The sequence below is a fragment of the Pongo pygmaeus genome, chromosome 2, assembly GCF_028885625.2.
Source record: "Pongo pygmaeus isolate AG05252 chromosome 2, NHGRI_mPonPyg2-v2.0_pri, whole genome shotgun sequence".
Lineage (NCBI taxonomy): Eukaryota > Metazoa > Chordata > Mammalia > Primates > Hominidae > Pongo > Pongo pygmaeus.
The window spans coordinates 46,838,206-46,863,153 of NC_085930.1; the positions used below are offsets into that span (position 1 = coordinate 46,838,206).

Below are 24,948 nucleotides of genomic sequence, written 5' to 3' on the forward strand. Positions count from 1 at the left end.
GAATGCTGCTAGATCCAAGATCAATATAAAAAAAATTGTATTTCTATATACCAGTAATAAGAAAATTGCAATTGTAATAGATAATGGTATATCATCAACAATGGCAATAAAACTGTAAAGTGTTTAGGAACAAATCATACCCTTTAGATTAGCAAATTAAGTAGTTAATTTAAAAGATTGAATACGATGTCGATAAATGGGAACTTTCATATACTGGGAATGGGAAAGTAAATTAATGCAACTGCTTTGGAGAATGTGTTAGTCCATTTTCGTGTTGCTATAAAATACCTGAGATTGGGTAATTTTTTTTTTTATGAAAGAGATTTTATTTGGCTCATGTTTCTGCAGGCTGTACAAGAAGTGTGGTGCCAGCATCTGCTTCTGGTGACAGCCTCAGGAAGCTTTCAATCATGGAAGAAGCTAAAGGCAGAGCCAGTGCATCATATGGTGAGAGAGGGAGCAAGAGAGATGGGGGACAGCCCAGTACGGTGGGTCACGCCTGTAATCCCAACACTTTGGGAGGCCAAGGCGGGCGGATCACTTGAGGCCTGGAGTTCCAGACCAGCCTGTCCAACATGATGAAACCTGGTCTCTACTAAAGATACAAAAATTAGCCAGGTGTGACGGCGTATGCCTGTAATCCCACCTGCTTGGGTGGCTGAAGCGGGAGAATCGCTTGAGTAGGAGGCAGAGGTTGCAGTGAGCCAAGATCGTTCCACGGCACTGCAACCTGGGTGACAGAGCGATTCTCCCTCTCCAAAGAGAGATGGGGGGAAGTGCCATACTCTTTTAAACAACCAGAACTCAGAGGGGGGAACTCACTGATCACCAAGGGTATGGCATTAAACCATTCATGAGGGATCCACCCCCATGTGCACAGTTCACAACAGGGTTGGTGCTCTTATGAGAATCTAATACCTTTGCTGATCTGATAGGCAGTAATGCTCACTAGCCTGCTGCTCACCTCCTGCTGTGCAGACCCATTCCTAACAGGCCATGGACCAGTAGGGGTCCGTGGCCCAGGGATTGGGGACCCCTGTTCTACAGAATGTTCAGCACACATGCTCAAGGATACATATGCAAAAATATTCCTTGTAGCTTTTCAAAACAATAAAGATTTGATAACAATGTAAATGATTATCCACAGGAAAATACTATGGTTGTGTAGCAAATAAAATAAATAAATGAACTACACTTATGTGTATCAATTTATGTGATAAAAGCAAGTTTCAAATAAAAAAGAATAGTGCTTAATATAAAGTTTAAAAGCATGAAATCCAATATTATAGAGATACACGTGTATGTAACAAAACATAAAGTACGATGAAAAGGGGTAAATATTTGGCTGGGCGCAGTGGCTCACACCTGTAATCCCAGCACTTTGGGAGGCCCAGGCAGGTGGATCATGAAGTCAGGAGTTTGAGACCAGCCTGACCAACATGGTGAAACCCCATCTCTACTAAAAAAAAAAAAAAAAAAAACACTACAAAAATTGGCTGGGCGTGGTGGCAGGTGCCTGTAATTCCAGCTACTCAGGAGGCTGAGGCAGGAGAATCGCTTGAACCCTGGTGGCAGAGGTTGCTGTGAGCCAAGATCATGCCACTGCACTCCAGCCTGGGCAACAAAGTGAGACTCCATCTTAAAAAAAAAAAGGAGGTAAACATTTAATGCCAGAAAGGGACTTCTTATGGGCACGGGAGGAGGAAAATGTTATAGGAGTTTACTTATATTTGTAAAGTATCCCTTCTTTTAAAAGATCTGAAATGACAAAATGTTAATGTTTGATAAAGCTATTAGATACAGGTATTCTTTTAAGTATTCTGAGTGTTTGATATATTTTATAATATTTCCAAAAGTGAGATGATCTTCCAGGAAGCTAACATTTTTTATCTCATGGACCACATCCAGTGCTGCAGAACTTAGAGTTTCTGCCCAGTGAGTACTCCAATTCTCTCTTAGTTCTCCATCTCCCCTTTGGGACTTAGTTTGAGGTCAAATCTGTGTAATCACCGGGAAGCACAACAAAAGCCAGCTATTTATTTGTTCTCCCTATGGCTTTTTTTTCCCCCCTAACATGAATTAAAACTCATGTTCTGGTTTCTATCCCCATGACGTTGCTCATCAATTGACATCATTAAGCAAATACTTCAAGAACTTTGAAATTTCTCTTGCATTTCCTCAGGGTGTGGTGATAATTGTGAGTGGAAAGACACTGAGATGGGATTATCAGGCAAGCTTTTGTTTTCTTCTTGATTGAAAGGATTTACTTCTCTTTTTAGCTTCTCATTGAATCGTTTCTTTCTAACAACTATCTCACAGCTTTTCTCTCTCTTTTTCTAAAGCACAATTTAATTTATTTTTATCTGATAAAGCATTTTTTAAACTTCCTTTCTATGTCTACTCCACATAGAACAACTTTACTCATCTTACAGAACCTTTGCGTCCTCATTTTACCTTCCTTTGCAACTCTTGAGCAAGCCCCGCCCTTATGTCCACTCCCTCCATCTTGGTCTCCCAGATGTCTTTGTCTTCATAATATTTTCAAAAGTGAAACAAATCAGTTAAGAGGACAGTAATATTTTTATCTTTTGAAAACCCATTTCCTTGGCCTTTCCTTTCTCCTTGTTTGGGTGGGAATAGGACAATTTTTTATTTAAAAAACGCAGAGTTTCCAGCTCAAAATCCTCCCTAAAGTTAATTCATTCCTGCCCAGTTTTATGTTCAAAAATCCTGTCCTTGTTTTTTTAGGCAGCATACCTATGATTAAGCATAAACAGTGAATATCCTTTTACATATGAATCATGCTTTCCAATGTATATTTCTTTGCACATTAATTTTTTCCCCAATAGCTCTGTGAAGTAGACAGGACAGAGAGAATTGCCCTCATTCTACTCCTGAGGAAGCAGAGGCATAGAGACATTTACTCTTTAGAGTTTGTCAGCTGAAAAAGGTAGACTTTAATTGAAGTTGATAGAAGCAGGACAGTTAGGAAACGGAAAGGCCCGGCTGCCAGGGGTTACAGACACAGGCAATTCCCTATGAAAGTGCTTTCTTCACTTGGCTTCACCCACCAGATTTCCTTGAGGCAGGGGGTGGGTGAGTATGCCTGGTATGATAAAGGTTCACTCCAATACATGAACAGAAAGTATTTCGGTTCAACAAAAGCAGAGCCTGGGAGAGAAACCCAGGGGGTTTACACCAATTCTGGAAGGAGGCAGGAAACAAGTAGAGGGGAAAAGGACAGAAGGAAAGCGAGGGGGGAAGGAGAGTAAGTGACAAAGGAGGAAAATGTGTGAAACAATTTGCTCCTAGTTTATCTTTATGAAAATTCCTCTTTGAAAATGAGATAAAGAAGTAATTATTTGCATCACAAATTAACTCTTCACTTCAAAAGAGTAGTTACCACAGGTGTGATTCTGCAATGTGAGACTTTAGAAAAGAACATGACTTGGGAGAGGTGGGAGATTTAAACAATAAAATCCTGATTATAATATAATAGGAAATAATTCCAGTGATAAAGGGGGAGACAGCTAAAGAAGTAGGTGGTTATACAGGGAGCTCTCTGCAGAGCTCAGGCTTTGAAAAGGACATGAACAGAAGGCAAAGGGAGGGGATTATAGATAAGCTTGAACGCAAAAGACTATCATGAACCTTCAAGAACAGAGCAAAGGAGGCTAAAGCTGAGCTTTACAAAAAAGCGCTAAAGGCTGCATTACTTAGAGTAAAGAGAAGCACAAACATGGAGCAACCTGCTCTTTGAGGGAAGTAATGTAGTGTAATGTTAACAGAAGTTCAGCAGTGCTTACTTTTTTCTAGTGTTCATTTTGCTTCTGTCTTCTCCCAGGTGTAAAAAGTAGTTGTAACTGACATTTCTCTTAGAGAGAGAGACCGTGTTTGTGCAGAAGGAGCACACTGATATTATCCCACTAGGGAAAGGGACAGAGATCCCCAGAGTCTCAGCCTCAAAGATAGGAGAAGACTTAGGAGCCCCCTGGCCACATGTGAGAGAAAGATGGTGAAAAGCAAGTATAGGAGCGACAAACCCAGGAAGACAGTGATCTACCACACCCCCTCTTCCCTGCTCTGCTCAAATCTTGTGTAATTCTTCTAAAACTTGTTAATTGCTTGGTGTGATAACCATGGAAACAGAAGATGAAACTCAGCTTGGCTCCCTAGGGCACATGGTGAAAATGAAAGCCAACTTTCAGATTAAGGAGCCAAAGGAAAGAGACGTAAGGATATACAACCTTCAACTTTTTGTTTGTTTCTTTATTTTGAGACAGTCTTGCTCTGTCACCCAGACTGGAGTGCAGGGTGCAATCCTGGCTTACTGCAACCTCTGCCTCCTGGGTTCAAGTGATTCTCCTGCCTCAGCCTCCTGAGTAGCTGGGACTATACGCACATACCACTGCGCCTGGCTAATTTTTGAATTTTTAGTAAAGATGGGGTTTCACCATGTTGGCCAGGCTGGTCTCGAACTCCTGACCTCAAGCGATCCACCCGTCTCAGCCTCCCAAATTGTTGGGATTACAGGTGTGAGCCACTGCGCCTGGCCTGGGGTCTAGTATTTTAAGACAAACTAACAACATGGCTACATCCAAAGAAAAGCAATAATCTGTTGGGAATTACAGCAAATGGGAGAGGTGCCTGAAGGCTGAAAACTTTTCACAAAGGGGAACAGAATAGATTCTATCAACTAGAGAGCAATAAACAAGCATTGACATCTATTCCACTGCAAATGATTAATTCAAGACTAAGCCAATCATGGTATTCCATTCACCTTGCTAGGATGGACTGCGGCTGTGATTTAAACCTGGTTAATAAGATAAAAGGGGGAGTTCTGGGAGTATTGGGCAAAGAAATGACATGAGGAGAAGAGTGGTTCTGCAGTTACTGAGCATTGTTGTGTCAGATATGATTCCTAGAATGGCTCCATCATTACTTATGGAGGTGAAGGGTGGGGAGCCAGCTCGAGAGCAAAGCAAACCTCTGGAGTTAGCAGACGGGAGACGGAAAGAGCTTGAATCCATGATGACTCTGCTAAACCACTGAATCTGCCAGTCTGAAGCTCATACTTCATATAGACTTCTTCATGAGTGAGTAAAATAAACCTCATTGTTGAAGAAAATCTGAGTCAGGGTTTTCTGATATTTGGGGCAAAGACACATTCTAACTGATACAACGATATATTTGGCTGAAAGAGTATGTGATATTCTGTGCAAGTCCTACAAATAGCGTATGACACTGACTCTGACCCTTAGGATTTAGGCCTCAGTGTTTTTTCAATAACATGACAACATTCCCTTTAATATATTCTTCCATTTGAAGATAACTCAAATCTCAAGGGAAGTCTAAGACAGTAGCTATTGTAATTAAAATTCAGTGACTAAGCAGGCTGGAATGCTAGGATAAAACCAACAAGTCGAATAGATGATGAATACAAGATCCAGCATTGGTTCCAAAAATCTACATCCAAAGTTCAAGACCAGGCATGGTGGCTCACGCCTGTAATCTCAGCACTTTAGGAGGCCGAGGCCGGGGGGATCATCTTGAGGCCAGGAGTTTGAGACCAGCCTGGCTAACATAGTGAAACCCTGTCTCTACTAAAGAATACAAAAATTAACCAGGCATGGTGGCACCCACCTGTAATCCCAGCTACTCAGGAGGCTGAGGCAGGAGAATCACTTGAACCTGGGTGGAGGAGGTTGCAGTGAGCCGAGATCCCGCCACTGCACTTCAGTCTGGGTGACAGAGCGAGACTCCGTCTCAAAACAAACAAACAAACAAAAATACAAAAGTCAAGACTTGGTTTAATAGAACTTTAGTGGAAAACATCTGAGAATTTTAGTTGAGCACATGTAGCAGATGTTATAGTCTCTGCCTATAGTCTTACATCAAAACTAAGGCAGTTATTCCCCCAGCTGAGGGGAGTGTTGGTGGCTTATGACCAGTGGCTCTCAGCTAAGTCCCTGTTCAGGACTGGTTTTCAGCTGAAGAGAACCATCACTCTTAGGTTGTGCCTCCTCCCTGGAGACAGATACTTCTTATAACTCCGTAATATGGGCATATAAAAGCCTGTTTTGTATGCCTAAAGGCAGGACAAGTTTGAAGGGCTATCCCAGATCCAGAGACCCCTATGGGATCTGCCAAAGTCCTTGTTACAACTGACTCAGAGTCCCACTCCTCTTCTGCCCAGTCTTCCTTTATCCTACATGAGTGTTAATCCTCAAGTTCCAATAAACTTTCTGCATGTGAATCTCCAACTCAGAGTTTGTGTTTGCTAGGGACCCATGTTATCATGGACCTCCTGTTGGAGTGAGAACATATGGGAGCCAGGTAGTACATGTAACATTGGCCTAAGTGTGACTCATGGTGGGTCGTTTTCTTAGTTCCCAAATGTGTAAATTCCAATTTATAATTGGGATGGACATATGTGGCAGTTGGTTGAACCATCGTTGTGTGATTGACCCTGGAGAACTAGTGTAACGGGGAAGGCCAAGTGGGAGCTTCTGAAACTTCCCCTCAAGGCAAGATAATAAATTTTAAAAATGATCGTAGGTGGCATGACAGAAATTAGAGTGACCATTGAAGATCTAAAGAATTCAGGGCTGATGGTCTCCACTAATGCATCAGTCTGTCGCCTCCAAACCCTGGAGGATGACAGTAGACTGCCACACAGTCAACTAAGTGGTAGCCCCTAATTGCAGCTGTGGTGCCAGATGTGATGTCTTTAACATGGCCTCAAGTATGTACTATGAGGCCATCAATCTGGTCTGTTTATGTGTTCATTTCCATCCCTATCAGTAAGGAAGATCAGAAATATATTCACTTGGGAAGAACAAAAGTTTACATTTACCGTCTTGCCTCAGGACTGTACAGATTCTACCATCTGCGGACATAATACAGTCCAAATGAAGCTGGACCACATGGACATTTTGCAGAACTTCTCATTAGTTTGCTACATCTGTAACATCATATTAATCAGACCAAGTGAACAACAAGTGGCAAGTACTTTGGAAGCCTTGGCTAGACACATATACTCCAAAGGGTGGGAGATTTTAAAAAATACTATAAAGATTCAGAGACTTTCCACATTAGTAAAATTTTTAGAGGTCCAGTAGGCTGGGGTATGCTGAGACATGCACTTCAAAGTAAAGGACAAATTATTGTAACTTATATTTCCCATAACTAAGAAGGAAACCCAGCACCAATAGGTGTCTTCTGGTTCTGAAAGCAGCACATTTCACACTCAGAGACACTACTCTAGCACATATACCAGCTGAAACATGAGTCTACCAGATTTGGAGAGAGCCCAGAGCAGGAAAGGGCTCTGCAGCAGGACCAGGCAGTAGTGCAAGCTGCTCCGTCATATGATGATTTTGGTCACATGATGTGGTAGAGCCTACAGTATAGGAGGTATCATTGATAGAAAAAGGCTGTGTACATTTTATGACAGGCTTCAATAGGCAAACACAAATAGACCCCTAGGATTCAGAAGCAAGACAAGCTATTTGCAGCAGAGAACTATACGTTTAGATAAATATTCCTGGTGCCCTACTGGTTCCTAGTAGGAACACAGCACCCAACTATGGGATGCCAAGGGTCCACACAGCAAGGACTGCCCATTGCGAGCTCTGACAGACCCCCAAATCATGAAGGCAGGCAGGCCTACCAACAATTGTAAGGAAGGAAATGATACGTTTGGGATCAGGCATTAGCAGAGCCAGAGAGCACAAATAAGTTGCACACATATGTGGCCCAGACTACTAGGTCATCCACCACATTTGCCCTGATGCCTCACCCTTAGCTCACACTTACGGCAGCATGGGGTGAGGGCAAAAGCTGAGTTTGATTTATGGATGGGTAAGATTGGAATGTAGTAGCAAGCTAAAAATAGACTTTTGCTGTATAACAGGACTACATCCTCAGCGTGTCCCAGAAAAATAGGGATGAGAGAAATTCTTCCTAATGGATAAAGCATCAGACAGTGCCTTTGTCAAGAGAAATACTCTGAGATAAGATATGTATCACTTATAGGCAGTAGTGAATGATTTGGACAGTTGACTCTATACAACCTGGGAAGTAGAATGTCTTAGCCAGTTGATGTCAGCCAGCTCCTATCGGTGCTGGCACAATAGGCACATTAATGGACCATGGGTAAGGAATGGAGACACCATCCTAACAAGACTAATTGACTTTATTTTTATTTTTATTTTTTTGAGACGGAGTTTCACTTTTGTCACCCAGGCTGGAGTGCAACGGCACCATCTCGGCTCACTGCAACCTCTGCCTCCCGGGTTCAAGTGATTCTCCTCTGTCAGCCTCCCAAGTAGCTGGGATTACAGGTGCCTGCCACCAAGCCCTGCTAATTTTTGTATTTTTAGTAGAGATGGGGTTTCACCATGTTGGCCAGGCTGGTCTCTAACTCCTGACCTCAGGTGATCTGCCGGCCTCGGCCTCCCAAAGTGCTGGGATTACAGATGTGAGCCGCAGTGAATGGCCTAATTGACTTTCTTAATCAGGAGAAGATAGCTCTTCTCTTACATGATGGCGACAGAAAAGAATACTCCCTTGCCTAATTTTGATGGTAAATGGATAAGTACAACAACCATGACTGAGAAACAGTGGTGGTGATGGAAGCTATTTATAGGCCCAACAACACGGGCTCTCACTTGCTAAGGCTGATCTAATTACTGCCACTGCTGAAGATCCAGCCTGACAGCAACGGATACCATCATGGAGTCCCCAGTATGGCTCCATCCCTCAAGAAGACCAACCAGCTTCTTAATGGCAAATTATTATTCTTAATGGCAAAATGTATCCTTTCCACCATGTGATTCCACCCTGTGATTTTGATACGAATGGACACTTATCCTATTCATACAACTTCAGCTAGACAGTGCCTATGTAGCATTTGATCCACTGAAACAGGATCCTGCCAAACATTGCATTGGACTAAAGTAACTGCTTATGTTAATGGAAGTATGGCTGTGTGGACATGACAATGTGATCCACTGCTCCTATTACACACCACACCTCTCTGAGGTTTCCAGCCTAATGGAATGTAGAACAACTTTTTATTTTTTTATTTTTTATTTATTTATTTTTTATTATACTTTAAGTTCTAGGGTACATGTGCACAATGTGCAGGTTTGTTACTTATGTACACGTGTGCCATGCTGGTGTGCTGCACCCATTAACTTGTCATTTACATTAAGTATATCTGCTAATACTATCCCTCTCCCCTGCCCCTCACCCCATGACAGGCCCCGGTGCGTGATGTTCCCCTTCCTGTGTCCAAATGTTCTCATTGTTCAATTCCCACCTATGAGTGAGAACATGTGGTGTTTGGTTTTCTGTCCTTGCGATAGTTGGTGAGAATGATGGTTTCCAGCTTCTTCCATGTCCCTACAAAGGACATGAACTCATCCTTTTTTTATGGCTGCATGGTATTCCATGGTGTATATGTGCCACATTTTCTTAATCCAGGTTATCATTGATGGACATCTGGGTTGGTTCCAAGTCTTTGCTATTGTGAATAGTGCTGCAATAAACATACGTGTGCATGTGTCTTTATAGCAGCATGATTTGTAATCCTTTGGGTATATACCCAGTAATGGGATGGCTGGGTCAAATGATATTTTTAGTTCTAGATCCTTGAGGAATTGCCACACTGTCTTCCGCAATGGTTGAACTAGTTTACAGTCCCACCAACAGTGTAAAAGTGTTCCTATTTCTCCACATCCTCTCCAGCACCTGTTGTTTCCTGACTTTTTAATGATCGCCATTTTAACTGGTGTGAAATTGTATCTCATTGTCGTTTTGATTTGCATTTCTCTGATGGCCAGTGATGAGCATTTTTTCATGTGTCTGTTGGCTGCATAAATGTCTTCTTTTGAGAACTGTCAGAACAGCTTTTTAAATGCATAACTGAGGCATCAGCTTGGAGATGATACTTTCTGATGATGAGATACCAGCTTTCAGACAACAGTATACACTCTAAATCAATGATCATTGTATATGCTGACCCAATCAATAGAATACATGGATCTGGGAAATAAGCTTTCTTATGTCTTTTCTTATAAAGACACTAATCCTATCATATAAGGGCCCTACTCTTATGATTCTTATGATGACCTCATTTAACCTTAATTACTTCCTTATAGGCCTTAACTCCAAATACAGTCACATTGGGGGTTATGGATTCAACATATGAATTTTGGAAGGCTCTTCTTTTCCCAGAATTGTCTTTGCTGAAAATCAATTGACCATAAATATAAGGATTTGTTTCCGGACTGTCAATTCTGTTCCTTTGGTCTATATGTCTTCTTACTGCAAATACCATACTGTTGATAACTGCCGCTTTATAGTTAGTTTTGTAATCAAGGATTAAACATTCTCCAACTCCTTTCTTCCCACGCATGGAAAACCACTGATCTCTTTTCTGTCTCTGCAGATTTACCTATTCTAGATACTTTTCTTTTTAAACAGTGTCTTTTGGCTATTCTAGGTCTTTTGTACTTCTACGTAAATTTTACAATCTGCTTGTCAGTTCGTGATAAAAAAGGCTGGTGGAATTTTGAGAGGGATTGTGTTGTCTATATATCAATTTGTAGAAAGTTGCCATCTTAATATATTGAGTTTTCAAATCTCAGAACATAGAATGTTAGAGGTCCCTGTTCTTTTTTATTTTAAATTTCGTTTCATAATTTAAACATTTTTTCTATTGAGGTAAAATTCACATACATAAAATTAACTATTTTAAAGTGAACAATTAAGTGGGATTTATTACATTCACAATATCGTACAACGACTACCTCTATCTAGTTCCAAAATATTTTCATCACCACAAAAGAAAACTGTGTACCCATCAAACAGTTACTCCTCTTTCCTTTTTCTCCCATCCTCGGACACCACAGTCTTCTTTCTGTCTCTATGGATTTACCTGTTACTCTGAATATTTCATATAAATGAAGTCATACAACATGTGACCTTTGTGTCTGACTTCTTTCATTAGCACAGTGAGTGTCTTCAAGGTTCATTCACATTGTAGCATGTATCAACTTCATTCCTTTTGATGACCAAATGATATCCCATTATATGTATATACCACAGTTTGTTTATTCATTGATGAATATTTGAATTCTTTCTACCTTTTGGCTATTGTGAATAGTGCTTCTATGAATATTTGTGTACAAGTACTCATTTGAATACATGTTTTTAATTATTTGTGGTATATAACTAGAAATGGAATTGCTGGGTCATATAATAATTCTATGTTTAACCTTTTGAGGTAAAGGTCCTTGTTCCCATATGTCCTCTAGGGCATAAAAATCCCGTTAAGCTCTAAGTTATGGTTTCCACCTAGTCATTTGGAGATCCTCATGCCAGGAGACAAACAACCAAGTGATGGAGCATCATGGAAAGGATAATTAAATCTTGATCTTCAGGAGAAGGTAGGAATGTTGTACAGTGGGAAAATGGAAGAATGCATTTCGTACTTGGGTGATTCACTGAGGTGTCTCTTTACATCTTTTTGCCTAATTTTGATGGTAACTGGATAAAATGCAGCAACCATAACTTGAGAAAGTCACCATGTCTCTCAGAGTCACTCCACCACTGGGATGGCTAATTTTAGTTATCAACTAGACTGAATTAAGGGATACCCAGATAGCTGATAAAGTATTATTTCTGGTATGTCTGTGAAGGTATTTCTGGAAGAGATTGGCATTTGAATCAGTAGTAAGGAATATTCCTTTTTACTCAATGTGGGCAGGAACCAGCCAATCAACTGGGGATCCAGCTAGAACAAAAAGGCAGAAGAAAGGTAAATTTTCTTGCTTTCTCTTCTGGAGCTGGGACACTCATATTCTCCTGTCCTTGGACATCAGGACTCCAGGTTCTCTTGCCTTCGAACTATGGGATTGCAGCCATGGTTTCCTAGGTTCTCAGGCCTTGGGCCTTAGGCCCAGAGTTATACCATCAGCTCTCTTGGTTCTCAGGCCTTTGAACTTGGACTGAGCTAAGCTACCAGCTTCTCTGGATTTACAGTTTACAGATGGTGTATTGTGGGACTTCTTAGCCTCCATAATTGTGTGAACCAATTTCCATTATAAATCCCCTCTCATGTATCTATATCTACACATATCCTATTGGTTCTGTTTCTCTGGAAAACCCTGACTAATACAACCACCTAGACCAGTAGAGCGCTACTCAATAGTGAGGAGAATCTGGAATAGATCATAGAAAAGGGTGATGATGAGAATTACTTTTGCTCTGAGACCAGCTGCTGTGACAGAAACTACAGTTTGTCCCACTAACCTTCCCCAGGAAGAGATACCAGCTAGATTCCTGATAAAGCTGTTTCTAGCATTTATTATTTGAAGAAACTAGAGCCGAGTGGCATATAGTGTAGACTACAGTGGATGCTGTGATGTGCTACCAAGATCTTACTGAGGAATTTGTTCTCCCAGTTGTTGGGAGTGTTGACAGCCAAACGCTTTCAATTGAAGAGAGCTTCTTTGTCTAAGCATGCCTTCTGCCAGAGGCAGCCCCCATTTAATAACTGTCTGGGGCCATAAATAGCCTGCCCTCTACAGAGCTCCCTGTGGGATTGTCTGAGTTCTCTGTGTGACTGCATTACAGTACAACTCTTTCCTGTGCTGAAATCTACTTCCTTCACTCTCCTATAGGTGTTGATCCCTAAGGCATACTTCATTAAACTTATTCATTCTCCATGCAAATCTCCTTCTCAGAGTTTCAATGAGCCCTAAAAAGTCAATGCAATTTGAGTTGGGTCATTAAAAATTGAATATTCTAATCATGGGAAATAATGAGTTCATGGCACTCTGAACTGGTTACACAACATTTAGAGGATTGTGTCCTATTTGGGGTCTAGTATTTTTATTTTTATTTTTTATTTTAGATGGAGTCTTGCTCTGTCACCCCGGCTGGAGTGCAGTGGCACTATCTTGGCTCACTACCAGCTCCGCCTCCTGAGTTCATGCCATTCTCCTGCCTCAGCCTCCCAAGTAGCTGGGACTACAGGCGCCCACCACCACGCCTGGCTAATTTTTTGTATTTTTAGTAGAGATGGGGTTTCACCATGTTAGCCAGGGTGGTCTCGATCTCCTGACCTCATGATCTGCCCGCCTCAGCCTCCCAAAGTGCTGGGATTACAGGCGTGAGCCACCGTGCCTGGCCTGGGGTCTAGTATTTTAAGACATGTTGATAACATGGCTACATCCAAAGAAAAGCAACCAAGATGGATAGTGTAAGAAAATATTACGTGAAGCAGAGGTAAAGCAACGGAAGCTTTAGAGAACTGTTTTAATCCCACAAAGACTGCGATGGGGAGGAAAGAATAGAGATTTCTGTGCTAGAGGAGAGAATAGGAACCAAAAGGTGGATTTTATAAGGCAGCAGATTTTGGTTTAATGAAGAGAGGAATTTTCTAAAGGGTGACCTGTCATGTGTCTTAGGAAGAAGTGAGCCAGCTTCTTAATACAGCTAGATGATCATGGGTCAGAGATGTTCTAGAGAGAATTTCTGCAATTACTAGCAGACCGGGCTCAAGTCTATTCCAACTCTCAAATCCAATGATTGCAGGTTGTGATAAATTATAGGCTTCTTGAAAGTCTTTCATATGGAGTCTTACGGAATCTGTCCAAGCATAATACAAGACTAAATTATATCAGTTTTTCTTAAAGAGAAAAAATTTCCCCATCACCATTAGTCAGTCTGGACTGGTGCTGCATGAAATAGGATAAATACAGGATTTTCCTTTTTCACTTTCCCCAACTCTGATGAGTTTGCTATTAAATTCCTTTTTTAAGACACAGAAGCAACAGATTGTCTTTGTACAGGTTTACTTTTTATTAGTAAACATATTTACAGGTTTTTAGGGCTCAGAAGATAATTCATGTCCTTCTAGAATTATTTTCAGCGTGTCTTATCATAGCCTTAGGAATCCAGACTTACCATATTTACCGATAAGAAAGTTGAGCTTTAGTAAGTTTACAGACTTGACCCAGGCCATCAAAGAGACTACACGCCAATGCTGGAAGCTGACATCTTGTATTCTGAATGAAACAGCCTTTGCACATTTCCCCTAGTCATCCAAATTCCAAGTTCTCTTGCCTGCCATACCACTCTCACTATATTTTATGGATTGAATTGTATCTGGCAAAAAGATTTGCTGAGGTCCAAATGCCTGGTCTTTGATCCTGTGTTGAAATAGGGACTTTGCAGATATAATCAAGTTAAGATAATGTAATATTGCATTAGGGTAGGCCCTTGTGATTAGCCTCCAGAACGGTGAGAGAATAAATTTCTGTTGTTTTAAGACACCCAGTTTGTGGCACTTTGTTATGGCAACCCTGGGAAACTAATACGCCATATCTAAGGCATTACACCCAGGCAGGAAGAGATGGAGTAAGAGGAAGGGATGTCAGGCTCAGATTTCACAAGGGTCAAAGACAGAAAGTCTTGAAGAATAGATGTGTTCTGCTCCTAATTTTCTGGCCAGAAGAGGAACAGAGTACCCAAGTTAGCCTTTAGCAAGCAAGTATCTGCCACCATCAGCCTGGGTATTAGAGCATAACATACTTGTGCACTGCACTGTGTAAGCAGGAGAAGGTGCCCTCTTAGGTACTATCCATTTTTCTAACAATCAGACTACAAAGTCAGCCAAGTATCCTGGGCACATATAGGGAATAAAAGACAAGAGAAAAATCAGATTTTATGTGAGAGATTGAAAACACTATGCCAAGTAAATAGGCTCTGGGTGGGCTGTGAACTAGATAGATATGATAGGAGTAGTTGCTTAGGGTGAAAATAATAATAACAAGAGTGCCAATGATAATAATAATCTCTTAACATTTGTTAGGGATTTACAGTTGACAAAACACTTCTGCTATGGTTTGAATGTTTGTGTCGCCTCCAAAATTCATGTTGAAACTTAATCTCCAATGCAACAGTATTAAGAGGTGGGACCTTCAGGAAGTGATTAGGCCATGAGGGCTTTGCCCTCATGGGTGGGATTAGCTTCTTATAAAAGGGCTACAGGGATCTACCTGTGCCTTTTGCCCTCTGCCCTTTTACCACACAAGGACACAGTGTTTACCCCCTCAGGAGGACTCAGTAACAAGGTGCCATCTTAAAAGCAGAGACCAGGCCCTCACTAGACACTGAATCTGCCAGCACCTTGATCTTAGATTTCCCAGCCTCCAGAACTGTGAGAAAATAAACTTCCATTATTTATAAATTTCCCAGTCTGTAGTATTTTGTTACAGCAGCAAGAATAGACTAAGACAGCTTTTAATATGTGATTTTTGTCTAATCTTCAAATGTACTAGTAAGGAAGATCGGGCCGTGGCCGGGCGCGGTGGCTCAGGCCTGTAATCCCACCACTTTGGGAGGATGAGGCGGGTGGATCACCTGAGGACAGGAGTTCAAGACCAATCTGACCAACAAGGTGAAACCCCATCTCTACTAAAAATACAAAAAAAAAAAAAAAAAAAAAAAAGAAAGATCGGGCCTTCAGGTCACTATTTTACTCACGAGGAAACTGAAGCTCATGGAGGTTAAACCACTTACCCAAAGTAACTTGTCTGTGCTTGCACTTGAATGCCAGTCTTTGACTCATTTCTGTTCATTTTCTTTCCCACAGGGTGGTCAGAACCACCCTGGGTTCAGCCCAGCTCCCTCTCTGGGACACATGTATCCTCGGAGGCCTATAGCCACCACTCACTCCTCTCAGTGCCCTGCAGACTATACACAAAGTAGGGAGTCAATGCACAATAATGGAGATGGGGTGATTAATTGAGGTGAGGGTGGGTGGAAAAAGAGGTCCCAGGTCTTGTGCTTGGCATGAACTCTCTGGTTCTGCCTCTGCCAATGTGTGCTGCAGACAGCTAAGCTGACACTGGCATCACCTGCACTGAGTCTCTGTGTCATGAGGTAGTCATGGAAACTCACTCCTTCCTAAGGTAATGAGGAGACAATTAGGTAGAAAGGAGAAATCGAGTTAATTGCTTGTCATCCCCTCTCTGCTCTCTGTGTATTTATTCAAATTAAGCTTTTTCAGTTTTCCAGTGTCAGCAGATACCAATGATCGGAGCACAGGCCTGGGAGCCAGGACCTCCAGGAAACAGCCAGTGCTGCACGAATCACTTGCCCTTCCTGCCTCTTTGTTTAGTCCTGACCCAAGCATTCAGGAAAACAAATCTCTTTGCCTGACCTCCCTTGGCTTCTGACCGAAAGTCTCTGAACTGACTTAATTTTAACCATCTCTGGCTTCACATCCATTCAGCTAGTCATTCCTCTTCTTTTAGAGAAAAAGGGAGGAATTCAAATTAAATTCTACATTTGTGGAAATCCAATGTAACTCAGAGAGATGTAGTTAAATAAATCGGTGATGGATGTTTTGTGGTGTGTATTGTCCGCATGGATGGTAGAGGAGGCAAGACCTAGAGGTCATTTGTGAGTAAGGTCCCCATAGGCTCAGCTGCCACTTGAGCAGAGCAGGAAAAGATCTGCCAAGATCACACCCTTTCCTTCCCTGTCCTTTCCCTAGGGTCTCTTCTCTACAGCAAGATGGAATTATTTGAAATTCCTTTCATGGTCCTTGCTTCTACTTATTTTTAGCTCTTCAGAGGTCTGCTCTGTCTAGAATGCCTTTCCTACTTTTTTATTACATCTCAACCCTGACAATACTTGTCCAAGAAGCCTTTTCAAGGCTGAATATGGGGCATCCAAGTTCATGAATTTCAAGAATTCATGGATTTCCAAACACCATGAATTCTCTTTTTTATAGACAACAAGGAGTTCATCACTGTACACCTAAATTCTACTGTGGGCTAGAAGCTTCTGGGGGCAGGAACCATGTCTTCTTTTTTTTTTGAGATGGAGTTTCACTGTTGTTGCCCAGGCTGGAGTATAATGGTGCAACCATGGCTCACTGCAACCTCCGCCTCCTGGGCTCAAGTGATTCTCCTCTGTCAGCCTCCCGAGTAGCTGGGATTACAGGTGCTTGCCACCACACTTGGCTAATTTTTGTAATTTTAGTAGATAAGAGGTTTCACCATGTTGGCTAGGCTGGTCTTGAACACCTGGCCTCAGGTGATCCACCCTCCTCGGGCTCCCAAAGTGCTGGGATTACAGGAGTGAGCCACTGCGCCCCACCAGCCATGTCTTTTTTGATGATGTTTCCCAGTACTAAGCACAGTGCCTGACACATAGAAGGTGATCAATCAGTATTTATTGAATAAGTGATTGATTTAGAAAATGAGTAATGGATGGAGTATTAGAGGATTGTGTCCTGGAAGAAGAACATATTTATGTAAGGTCTAGGGTTCAATGTTGGTTGTAATCTACGTGGATTTCCATGCTATTTGCATTTTACCCAAATAGTGTGAGCAACTATGAGACTTCTTTGGGATCCAGAATAGGTCTGCCCCAAGAATTCTGCTCTGCTTCATTCAGGCCAACCTCTCTCCTGGGATTTTTGGCCATGCTGGCTCTGAAGGTAGTGAGCTCTGAAAGTAAGTGTGTGGGTTCATGTGGGGACTGTAGAGGCGGAGGAGGTAGAATGAGGAGTCTCAGGATGAAGAGGCTGAAGTGTTAGCTTGGAGATTTGTTTGGGATTCCTGTAGGAAGCTCTTCCTGGATCAGAAGAAAATGCTGGGAAAAAGATGTTGTCTGGAATTAGGGATAATAGACACTATCTAGAAAAGGGGTGGCTCGCAGTTTAATGGTGGAGGTGACAATATAACTTTTACTTTGTATCTGCATGAAGTTTACCGTTTTTATAGGGCCCTTAGGAATGCAGCAAAATAGAAAGAGTACAGAACTAGGATTCAGCACATTTGAGTGCCAGGCTGTCATTAACCAGCTAGGGGACAAACTTCTGGGCCTCAGTTCCCTTTTCAGTAAATGAAGGAGAGGGCAGACCCAAATATGCTCTAAAAAGTGTTCCATGATTCTGTAAAAATAGATGAGTTTCCCATGCTACCATTTTAGAAACTGGATGCGGCAGGAAAGTAAATTAATGTCTTGGGTTGGGTTCTTAGGAAAGTTTGGGGTGCAAGTGGATGGGGTAGGATGAGGCTACCCCAGGGATCTTTGTTCCATCTTTTTCTTCCCGGCTCTTTCTCCCTTCCCCTTTACCTCTCTGGTGGGAGGTAATGTGCTGTAGTGGCAAATCGCCTGGACTTGGAAATCAAACAGAGATACATTTTAATCCATGCTCTGCCACTTACTGACTGTGTGTGACCTGGGGCAAATTTCTTAACCTCCTCTGCTTCAGTTTCCTCATCTATAGAATGGAATTTGTCTTCCTGAAAGCTATCATAAAGGTTGAATATTTGATGTGAAATAAGGACACAGGAGGTTTGTTATTATTCTTCCTCACAAATATACTAATACTGATGTTGTTTATGTTTTTTTGTTGTTTTTGTTTTTGTTTTTTGAGACAGGTCTCACTCTATTGCCCAGGCTGGAGTGCAGTTGTGCAATCATGGATCACCGTAGCCTTGATCTACTGGGTTCAAGCAATACTCCTGCCTCAGCCTCCCAAGTAGCTGGGACCACTGGTGCATGCCACCATGACCAGCTAACTTTATATTTTTTTGTAGAGACAGCATCTTGCCATCTTGTCCATGCTGGTCTCAAACTCCTAGGCTCGAGCAATCCTCCTGCCTTGGCCTCCCAAAGTGCTTGGATTACAGGCATAAACCACTGTGCCCAGCCCGTTGTTTATGTTTATGCCTTTAGAACTCTGGTTTTGACATGGAATTCTATGATCTTTTACTCCACCATCTCATCCATTTTCTGTTTATTTTGCATGGAAAAACCTGGAAATCATCTATTTTTACTTTTGCAGATTTTAATCGTCTCAAGGCTCAGCTTAGCTCACACCATAAACCTGGATGAGCTGGGTGGCACAAGGTACAAGAACTAATGGGCAGACAGAATTTTCCCACCAAGTTACAATATAAACATTATTATAGGCATTTAAAAAATGCTGGCATTGGCTGGGCATGGTGGCTCACACCTGTAATCCCAGCACTTTGGGAGGCCAAGGCTGGTGGTTCACCTGAGGTCAGGAGTTCAAGACCAGCCTGGCCAACATGATGAAACCCCGTCTCCACTGAAAATACAAAAAATTAGCTGGACGTGATGGTGGGCGCCTGTAATCCCAGCTCCTCGGGAGGCTGAGGCAGGAGAATCGCTTGAACTCAGGAGGCAGAAGTTGCAGTAAGACGAGATCATGCCATTGCACTCCAGCCTGAGCAATAAGAGCGAAACTCTGTCTCGAAAAAAAAAAAAAAAAAATACTGGCGTTAAAAGCATTCACGAGTAACAAGTAAGCAACTCACTGAGAGTGTATGTATTTCCTTATATATTTAAGGGCAAGAGGAATAAAGACAGGGCAAGAGAGGCCTTGGATTCCTTGTGAAGTCCTAGTGCACTTTAAAGTTTTAACAGCAGGCTGGGCGCGGTGGCTCACGCCTGTAATCCCAGCACTTTGGGAGGCCGAGGCGAGAGGATCACTTGAGGTCAGGAATTCAAGGCCAGTCTGGCCAACATGGTGAAACTCTGTCTCTACCAAAAATATAAAAAATTAGCCAGGTTTGGTGGCATGCACCTCTAATCCCAGCTACTCGGGAGGCTGAGGAAGGAGAGTCGCTAGAACCCGGGAGGCGGGGGTTGCAGTGAGCTGAGATTGTGCCACCGCACTCTGGCCTGGGTGACAGAGGGAGACTCCATCTCAAAATAAATAAATAAATAAATAAAGTTTTAACAGCATTGCAGCAGGTATCTGTCATGGCTACACACTAACAGCTCTTAAAAGTAAATTTACCGAAGTTCAGGATATTTCATAAATTATCTATAAATTGTATCTTGATTCTGCAATCAATAAAAATAGCTCCTGTAGGTGAGAAGTTAAATGGTGAGAATATTCCAGTTCCTTCTAAATGCAGTTTTGAATAACATTTACAAATTATTTCTGCTATGCCTTTAATCTCAGTTGTTGGAGGGGTGATGTTTAGGCAACAGGACTTTGCAAAGACTGTCCATGTGATGGCTTTGGACAGCCACCCTGCCTGGTGCCCTTAGTCCTGAGGTCCTCTGGCAGTCCAGTGAGTTCCTACCACCCTTAGACAAGTAAATGGGCAAATATAAAAGCAGGAAGTGAGCTCCTTGAGGGCAGGGGCTGTGTTATTCATTGTTATGTATCTAGAACCTGGGGAAGTGGCTGGCACTTTGCAGACACTACTTAGTGAGTCTCAGGGTCTGAGAGTACAGTCACACATTGTTTAACTACAGGGATATGTTCTGAGAAATGCATCATTAGGTGATCTCATTGTTGTGCAAACATCATATAGTATACTCACACAAACCCAGATCATATGGCCTACTACACAATTTAGGCTGTACGGTGTAGTCTATTGCTTCTAGGATATAAATCCAGACAGCATGTAACTGTACTGAATATTGTGGGCAATTGTAACACAATGGGGAGTATTTGTATAACTCACATAGAAAAGATACAGTAAAAATATGATATAAAAGACAAAAAACGGTGCACCTATATAGGACTCTTACCATAAATGGAGCTTGCAGACTGGAAGCTGAGTTCAGCTGTTAAGACTGGGTTAGTTAGTGAGTGAGCAGTGAGTGGATGGGCAGGCCTGGGATATTACTGTATGCTACTATAGACTTTATCAACACTGTACACCCAGACTACACTAAATTTATTTAAAAAGTTTTTCTTTCTTCAATAATAAATTAATCTTGGCTTACAGTCCCTTTTTTACCTTATAAACTTAAAATTTTTTTGACTTTTTTGACTCTTTTGTAATAACACTTAGCTTAAAACACAAACACACTGGATAGCTGGACAAGAATATTTTCTTTCTTTATATACTTACTCTCTATATTTTTTTCTATTTTTAAAATTATTTTTTGCTTTTCAAACTGGTTTGTTAAAAATTAAGACATAATCACACACATTAGCCTAGGCCTAAACCGGGTCAGGATCATCAATATCACTGTCTCCCACCTCCACACTTTGTCGCATTAGAAGGTCTTCAAGGGCAATAACACACAGGGAGCTGTCATCTCCTGTAACAGTGCGTTCTTCTGAAATACCTCCTGAAGGACCTGCCTGACGCCATTTTATGATTAACTTTTTTGAAATAAGTAGAAGTATACTCTAAAATAATGGTGAAAAGTTTAGTATAGTAAATACATAAACCAGTAACATAGTCATTTATTATCAATATTAAGTATTATGTATTGTACACAATTTTATACTTTTACACGACTGGCAGCATCATTTTGTTCACACCAGCATCACCACAAAAATGTAAATAATGCGTTGAGCTATGATGTTGCAACAGCTATGACATCATTAAGTGATAGAAATTCTTCAGCTCCATTATTATCTTATGAGACCACCGTTGTAAATGTGGTCCACTGTTGCCCAAAATGTCATGATGTGGTCCACTATATTGGGTCGAGGAAAACCTGTTAAGCAGAAATGGAGATGCCCTGGGTAGGAAAATTTGGTAGTGTTATGAAAAGCATATCTGAGGCATGTTCTGAACCATAAGTTTCAACAGTGAAACTACAATGGGATGTGTCATTCCATCTTCAGAAAATATCCCCATCTTGAATGATTCTGTAAGTTGAGACTCTGAGATTTCCTCTAGAGAGTAAAGGAATGGAATCAAAACGCCTTCTTAGCTAAAGCTAAAATACAAAGGTAGCAAAGTTTGAAATGAAGCCCCCGTCCCAATGTGGGACAGTGTTTCTCTTGATGTGAGAAATTCACCTCACCAAATGTAGCCCATCAGATTCTACAGAGAGGTAGAAGCACTGGCCTTGCCATTCATATTTCCAGATACAGTGAAGGAAAGAAATGACCAAGAGAAATGGGCCCGTAAAAGTACAAGGTTAACCTGACAGTTAATTAGAGGTTTGAAGGAAGACAGACTGGCTGTTCTAGAAGGTGGTTTACTGGCTGATTTCAAGGACTCCTGCAAGTTGAGAATGATGAGATCTGTTCATTTTTCCTTCAGTGTAATGAATCATGCCTCCGGTGACAATTTTGTGTGAGTCATGTTTTATCAGCTTCTTTCTGAATTATTGCTTATCACTCGGGAGCTCCCCAGTCATTTGAAGATTGTCAGAATGAAGTCAGATTTTAGCTGGGGAGGTAGAATATTCTGTTTTGGAGGACACATTTGGTTATACCTGACAAGCAGGGACAACCTGGTTCCAGGAATCTTCTTCCTACTGCATGCCAGAGGACACTGCACAGTCTTTCTGAGTGGGCCAACAGCCTGGCAGCTAGAAATGGGTACAAAAGTGTTCCCTCTTCTGCTCCCTCAGCAAGACAGGATCTTGAGGAAGGCTTTCCGGAACTCGATATTGAAGGTGGTATAGATCACGGGGTTGAGGGCGCTATTCACGTAGCCCAGCCATGTCGTGGCACTGTAAAGCTCTGGGGACACGTGGCATGTCTGGCAGTGGGTATTGAGAACATGGGTCAAGAAGAAGGGCAGCCAGCAGACAATGAAGGCCCCTAAGTTGCCAAAGAAGAGAGAAACTAGGTAAGGGATTTGCTTACTCCTTTTGTTATAACATGAGAATGACTCACGGTTGTCTACTTTATGCCAGCCACTAAGCTGGAAGTTTTGCATACCCACTTACTTTTTTTTGTAACAACCCTAGGCCAGGTGTGGTGGCTCACGCTTGTAATCCCAGCACTTTGGGAGGCCGAGACGGGTGGATCACCTGAGGTCAGGAGTCCAAGGCCAGTCTGGGCAACACGGTGAAACCCTGTGTCTACTAAAAATACAAAAATTAGCCGGGCGTGGTGGTGCGTGCCTGTAATCCCAGCTACTCAGGAGGCTGAGGCAGGAGAATTGCTTGAGCCCGGGAGGCAGAGGTTGCGGTGAGCCAAGATTGTGCCATTGCACTCTGGCCTGGGTGACAGAGTAAGACTCCATCTCAAAAAAACAAAACAAAACAAAAAAAACCCAACCCTATGAAATAGGTGTGATTAGCCAAATTTTTTTAGGTGAGAAAACTGCATGCTAATGTCTTTCGTTCACTTTGGCCTTTGTACCAAATCAATTTTCTAGTTTGGTCTCTAGGTAGTTCTTTACTAATCTTTTCTTTTTCTTTTTCAATTCAATTTAGACGTTTATTTAATGCCTACCTATGCAAAACATGATCCCAGGCACTGATAGGTATGAAGACCTTAAAGATGCGACTGACATAGTTCCTGCTGTTGAGGAGATTACATCTACGAGTTCTAGTAAACTCCCTGATACAGGAGAGAGTTGGGGTTTGTCAGTGACACTGAACAGGAGGAGCTGCCTTCACTAACTCTATAGTGTACCTGTGATTTATTCATTTTTAATTTCTTTATTTAAATAAAGTTCAGGCTGGGCACAGTGGCTCACACCTGTAATCCCAGCACTTTGGGAGGCCAAGGTGGGTGAATCACCTGAGGTCAGGAGTTCAAGACCAGCCTGACCAACATGGTGAAACCTTGTCTTTACTAAAAATACAAAAATTAGCTGGGTGTGGTAGCGCATGCCTGTAATCCCAGCTACTTGGGAGGCTGAGGCAGGAGAATCGCTTGAACCCGGGAGGCAGAGGTTGTAGTGAGCCAAGATCATGCCATTGCACTCCAGCCTGGGTGACAGAGTAAGACTCTGTCTCAAAATAAATAAATAAATAAATAAATTTCATATTTTATGATTATGAAAATTACCCCTGATTCTGGCGGGGTGTGGTGGCTCACGTCTATAATGCCAGTGCTTTGGGAGGCGGAGATGGGAGGATTGCTTGATGCCATGAGTTTGAGACCAGCCTGGGCAACGTAATGAGACCCTGTCACTACAAAAAAACAAATAAAAATTAAAAAATTAGCTGGTCATGGGGGCATACGCCTATAGTTCTAGCTACTTGGGAGGCTCAGGCAGGAGGATTGCTTGAGCCCAGGAGTTCAAGGCTGCAGTGAGCTATGATTGTGCCACTGCACTCCAGCCTAGGCAACAGAGTCAGACCATGTCTCAAAAAAACAAAAAACAAAAAATCTTGATTGTATGCATTATGGAAAGCTTGGTAAATACAGAGAAGTAGGAAAAAAGGAATAAGCACCCACCACTCAAAGACAATCACTTCTGATATCTTGGTGAATTTCTTTCCAGTCTTTTTCACTCTGTATTTAAAATAATCTAGATTTTTTTTTTTTTTTTGAGACGGAGTCTTGCTCTGTCACCCAGGCTGGAGTGCAGTGGCACGATCTCGGCTCACTGCAAGCTCCGCCTCCCAGGTTCAGGCCATTCTCCTGCCTCAGCCTCCCGAGTAGCTGGGACTACGGGTGCCCACCACCACGCCCAGCTAATTTTTTGTATTTTTAGTACAGATGGGGTTTCACTGTGTTAGCCAGGATGGTCTCAATCTCCTGACCTCGTGATCCGCCCGCCTCGGCCTCCCAAAGTGCTGGAATTACAGGCGTGAGCCATCGTGCCCAGCCTATAGTAATTTAGATTTTATCATACCATATCACAATAGTGTTTTGCATTCTTATTTTTATCACTTAATATTTTTAAATAACTATTTATTAAATATCCAATATGTACCAGGCAGTTTTATTGAATCATTATCTTACTTATTGTTTGATTTATGTGTTATAGCTCCATATAATGGACAGCAAAATACAGCTCAGTTAAGTGGCTTGTTCAGCTTCATAAATTTCAGCCTAGGTCTTTTGAATTTCCACCAGAGTTAGTATTTATACACAAATACTTTTCAATTATATTGTGAACATTTGATAAGTATTACTGTCATCGGATTTCTGATTTCTCTCAAATGTGGCTATCTTAGCATCTTCTACCAGCTCCACTTAACTTAACACAACCT

General features: G+C 41.9%; 1 protein-coding gene across 3 annotated transcripts in view; it reads right to left on the reverse strand.

The window, feature by feature from the left end:
- Nucleotides 1–21,253: 21,253 nt before the first annotated feature.
- Nucleotides 21,254–24,948, reverse strand: part of DRD3 (dopamine receptor D3) — a 71,052-nt gene continuing 67,357 nt past the window's right edge. Inside the window, exon 8 of one of the 3 annotated variants that reach the window (XM_054482784.1) lies at nt 21,254–22,594. In XM_054482784.1, the coding sequence (XP_054338759.1) occupies nt 22,398–22,594 (197 nt within the window). In that variant the 3' untranslated portion in view covers nt 21,254–22,397. The remainder of the gene's footprint in view (nt 22,595–24,948) is intronic. The other 2 variants (XM_054482782.1, XM_054482783.1) reach the window with 2 other exon arrangements.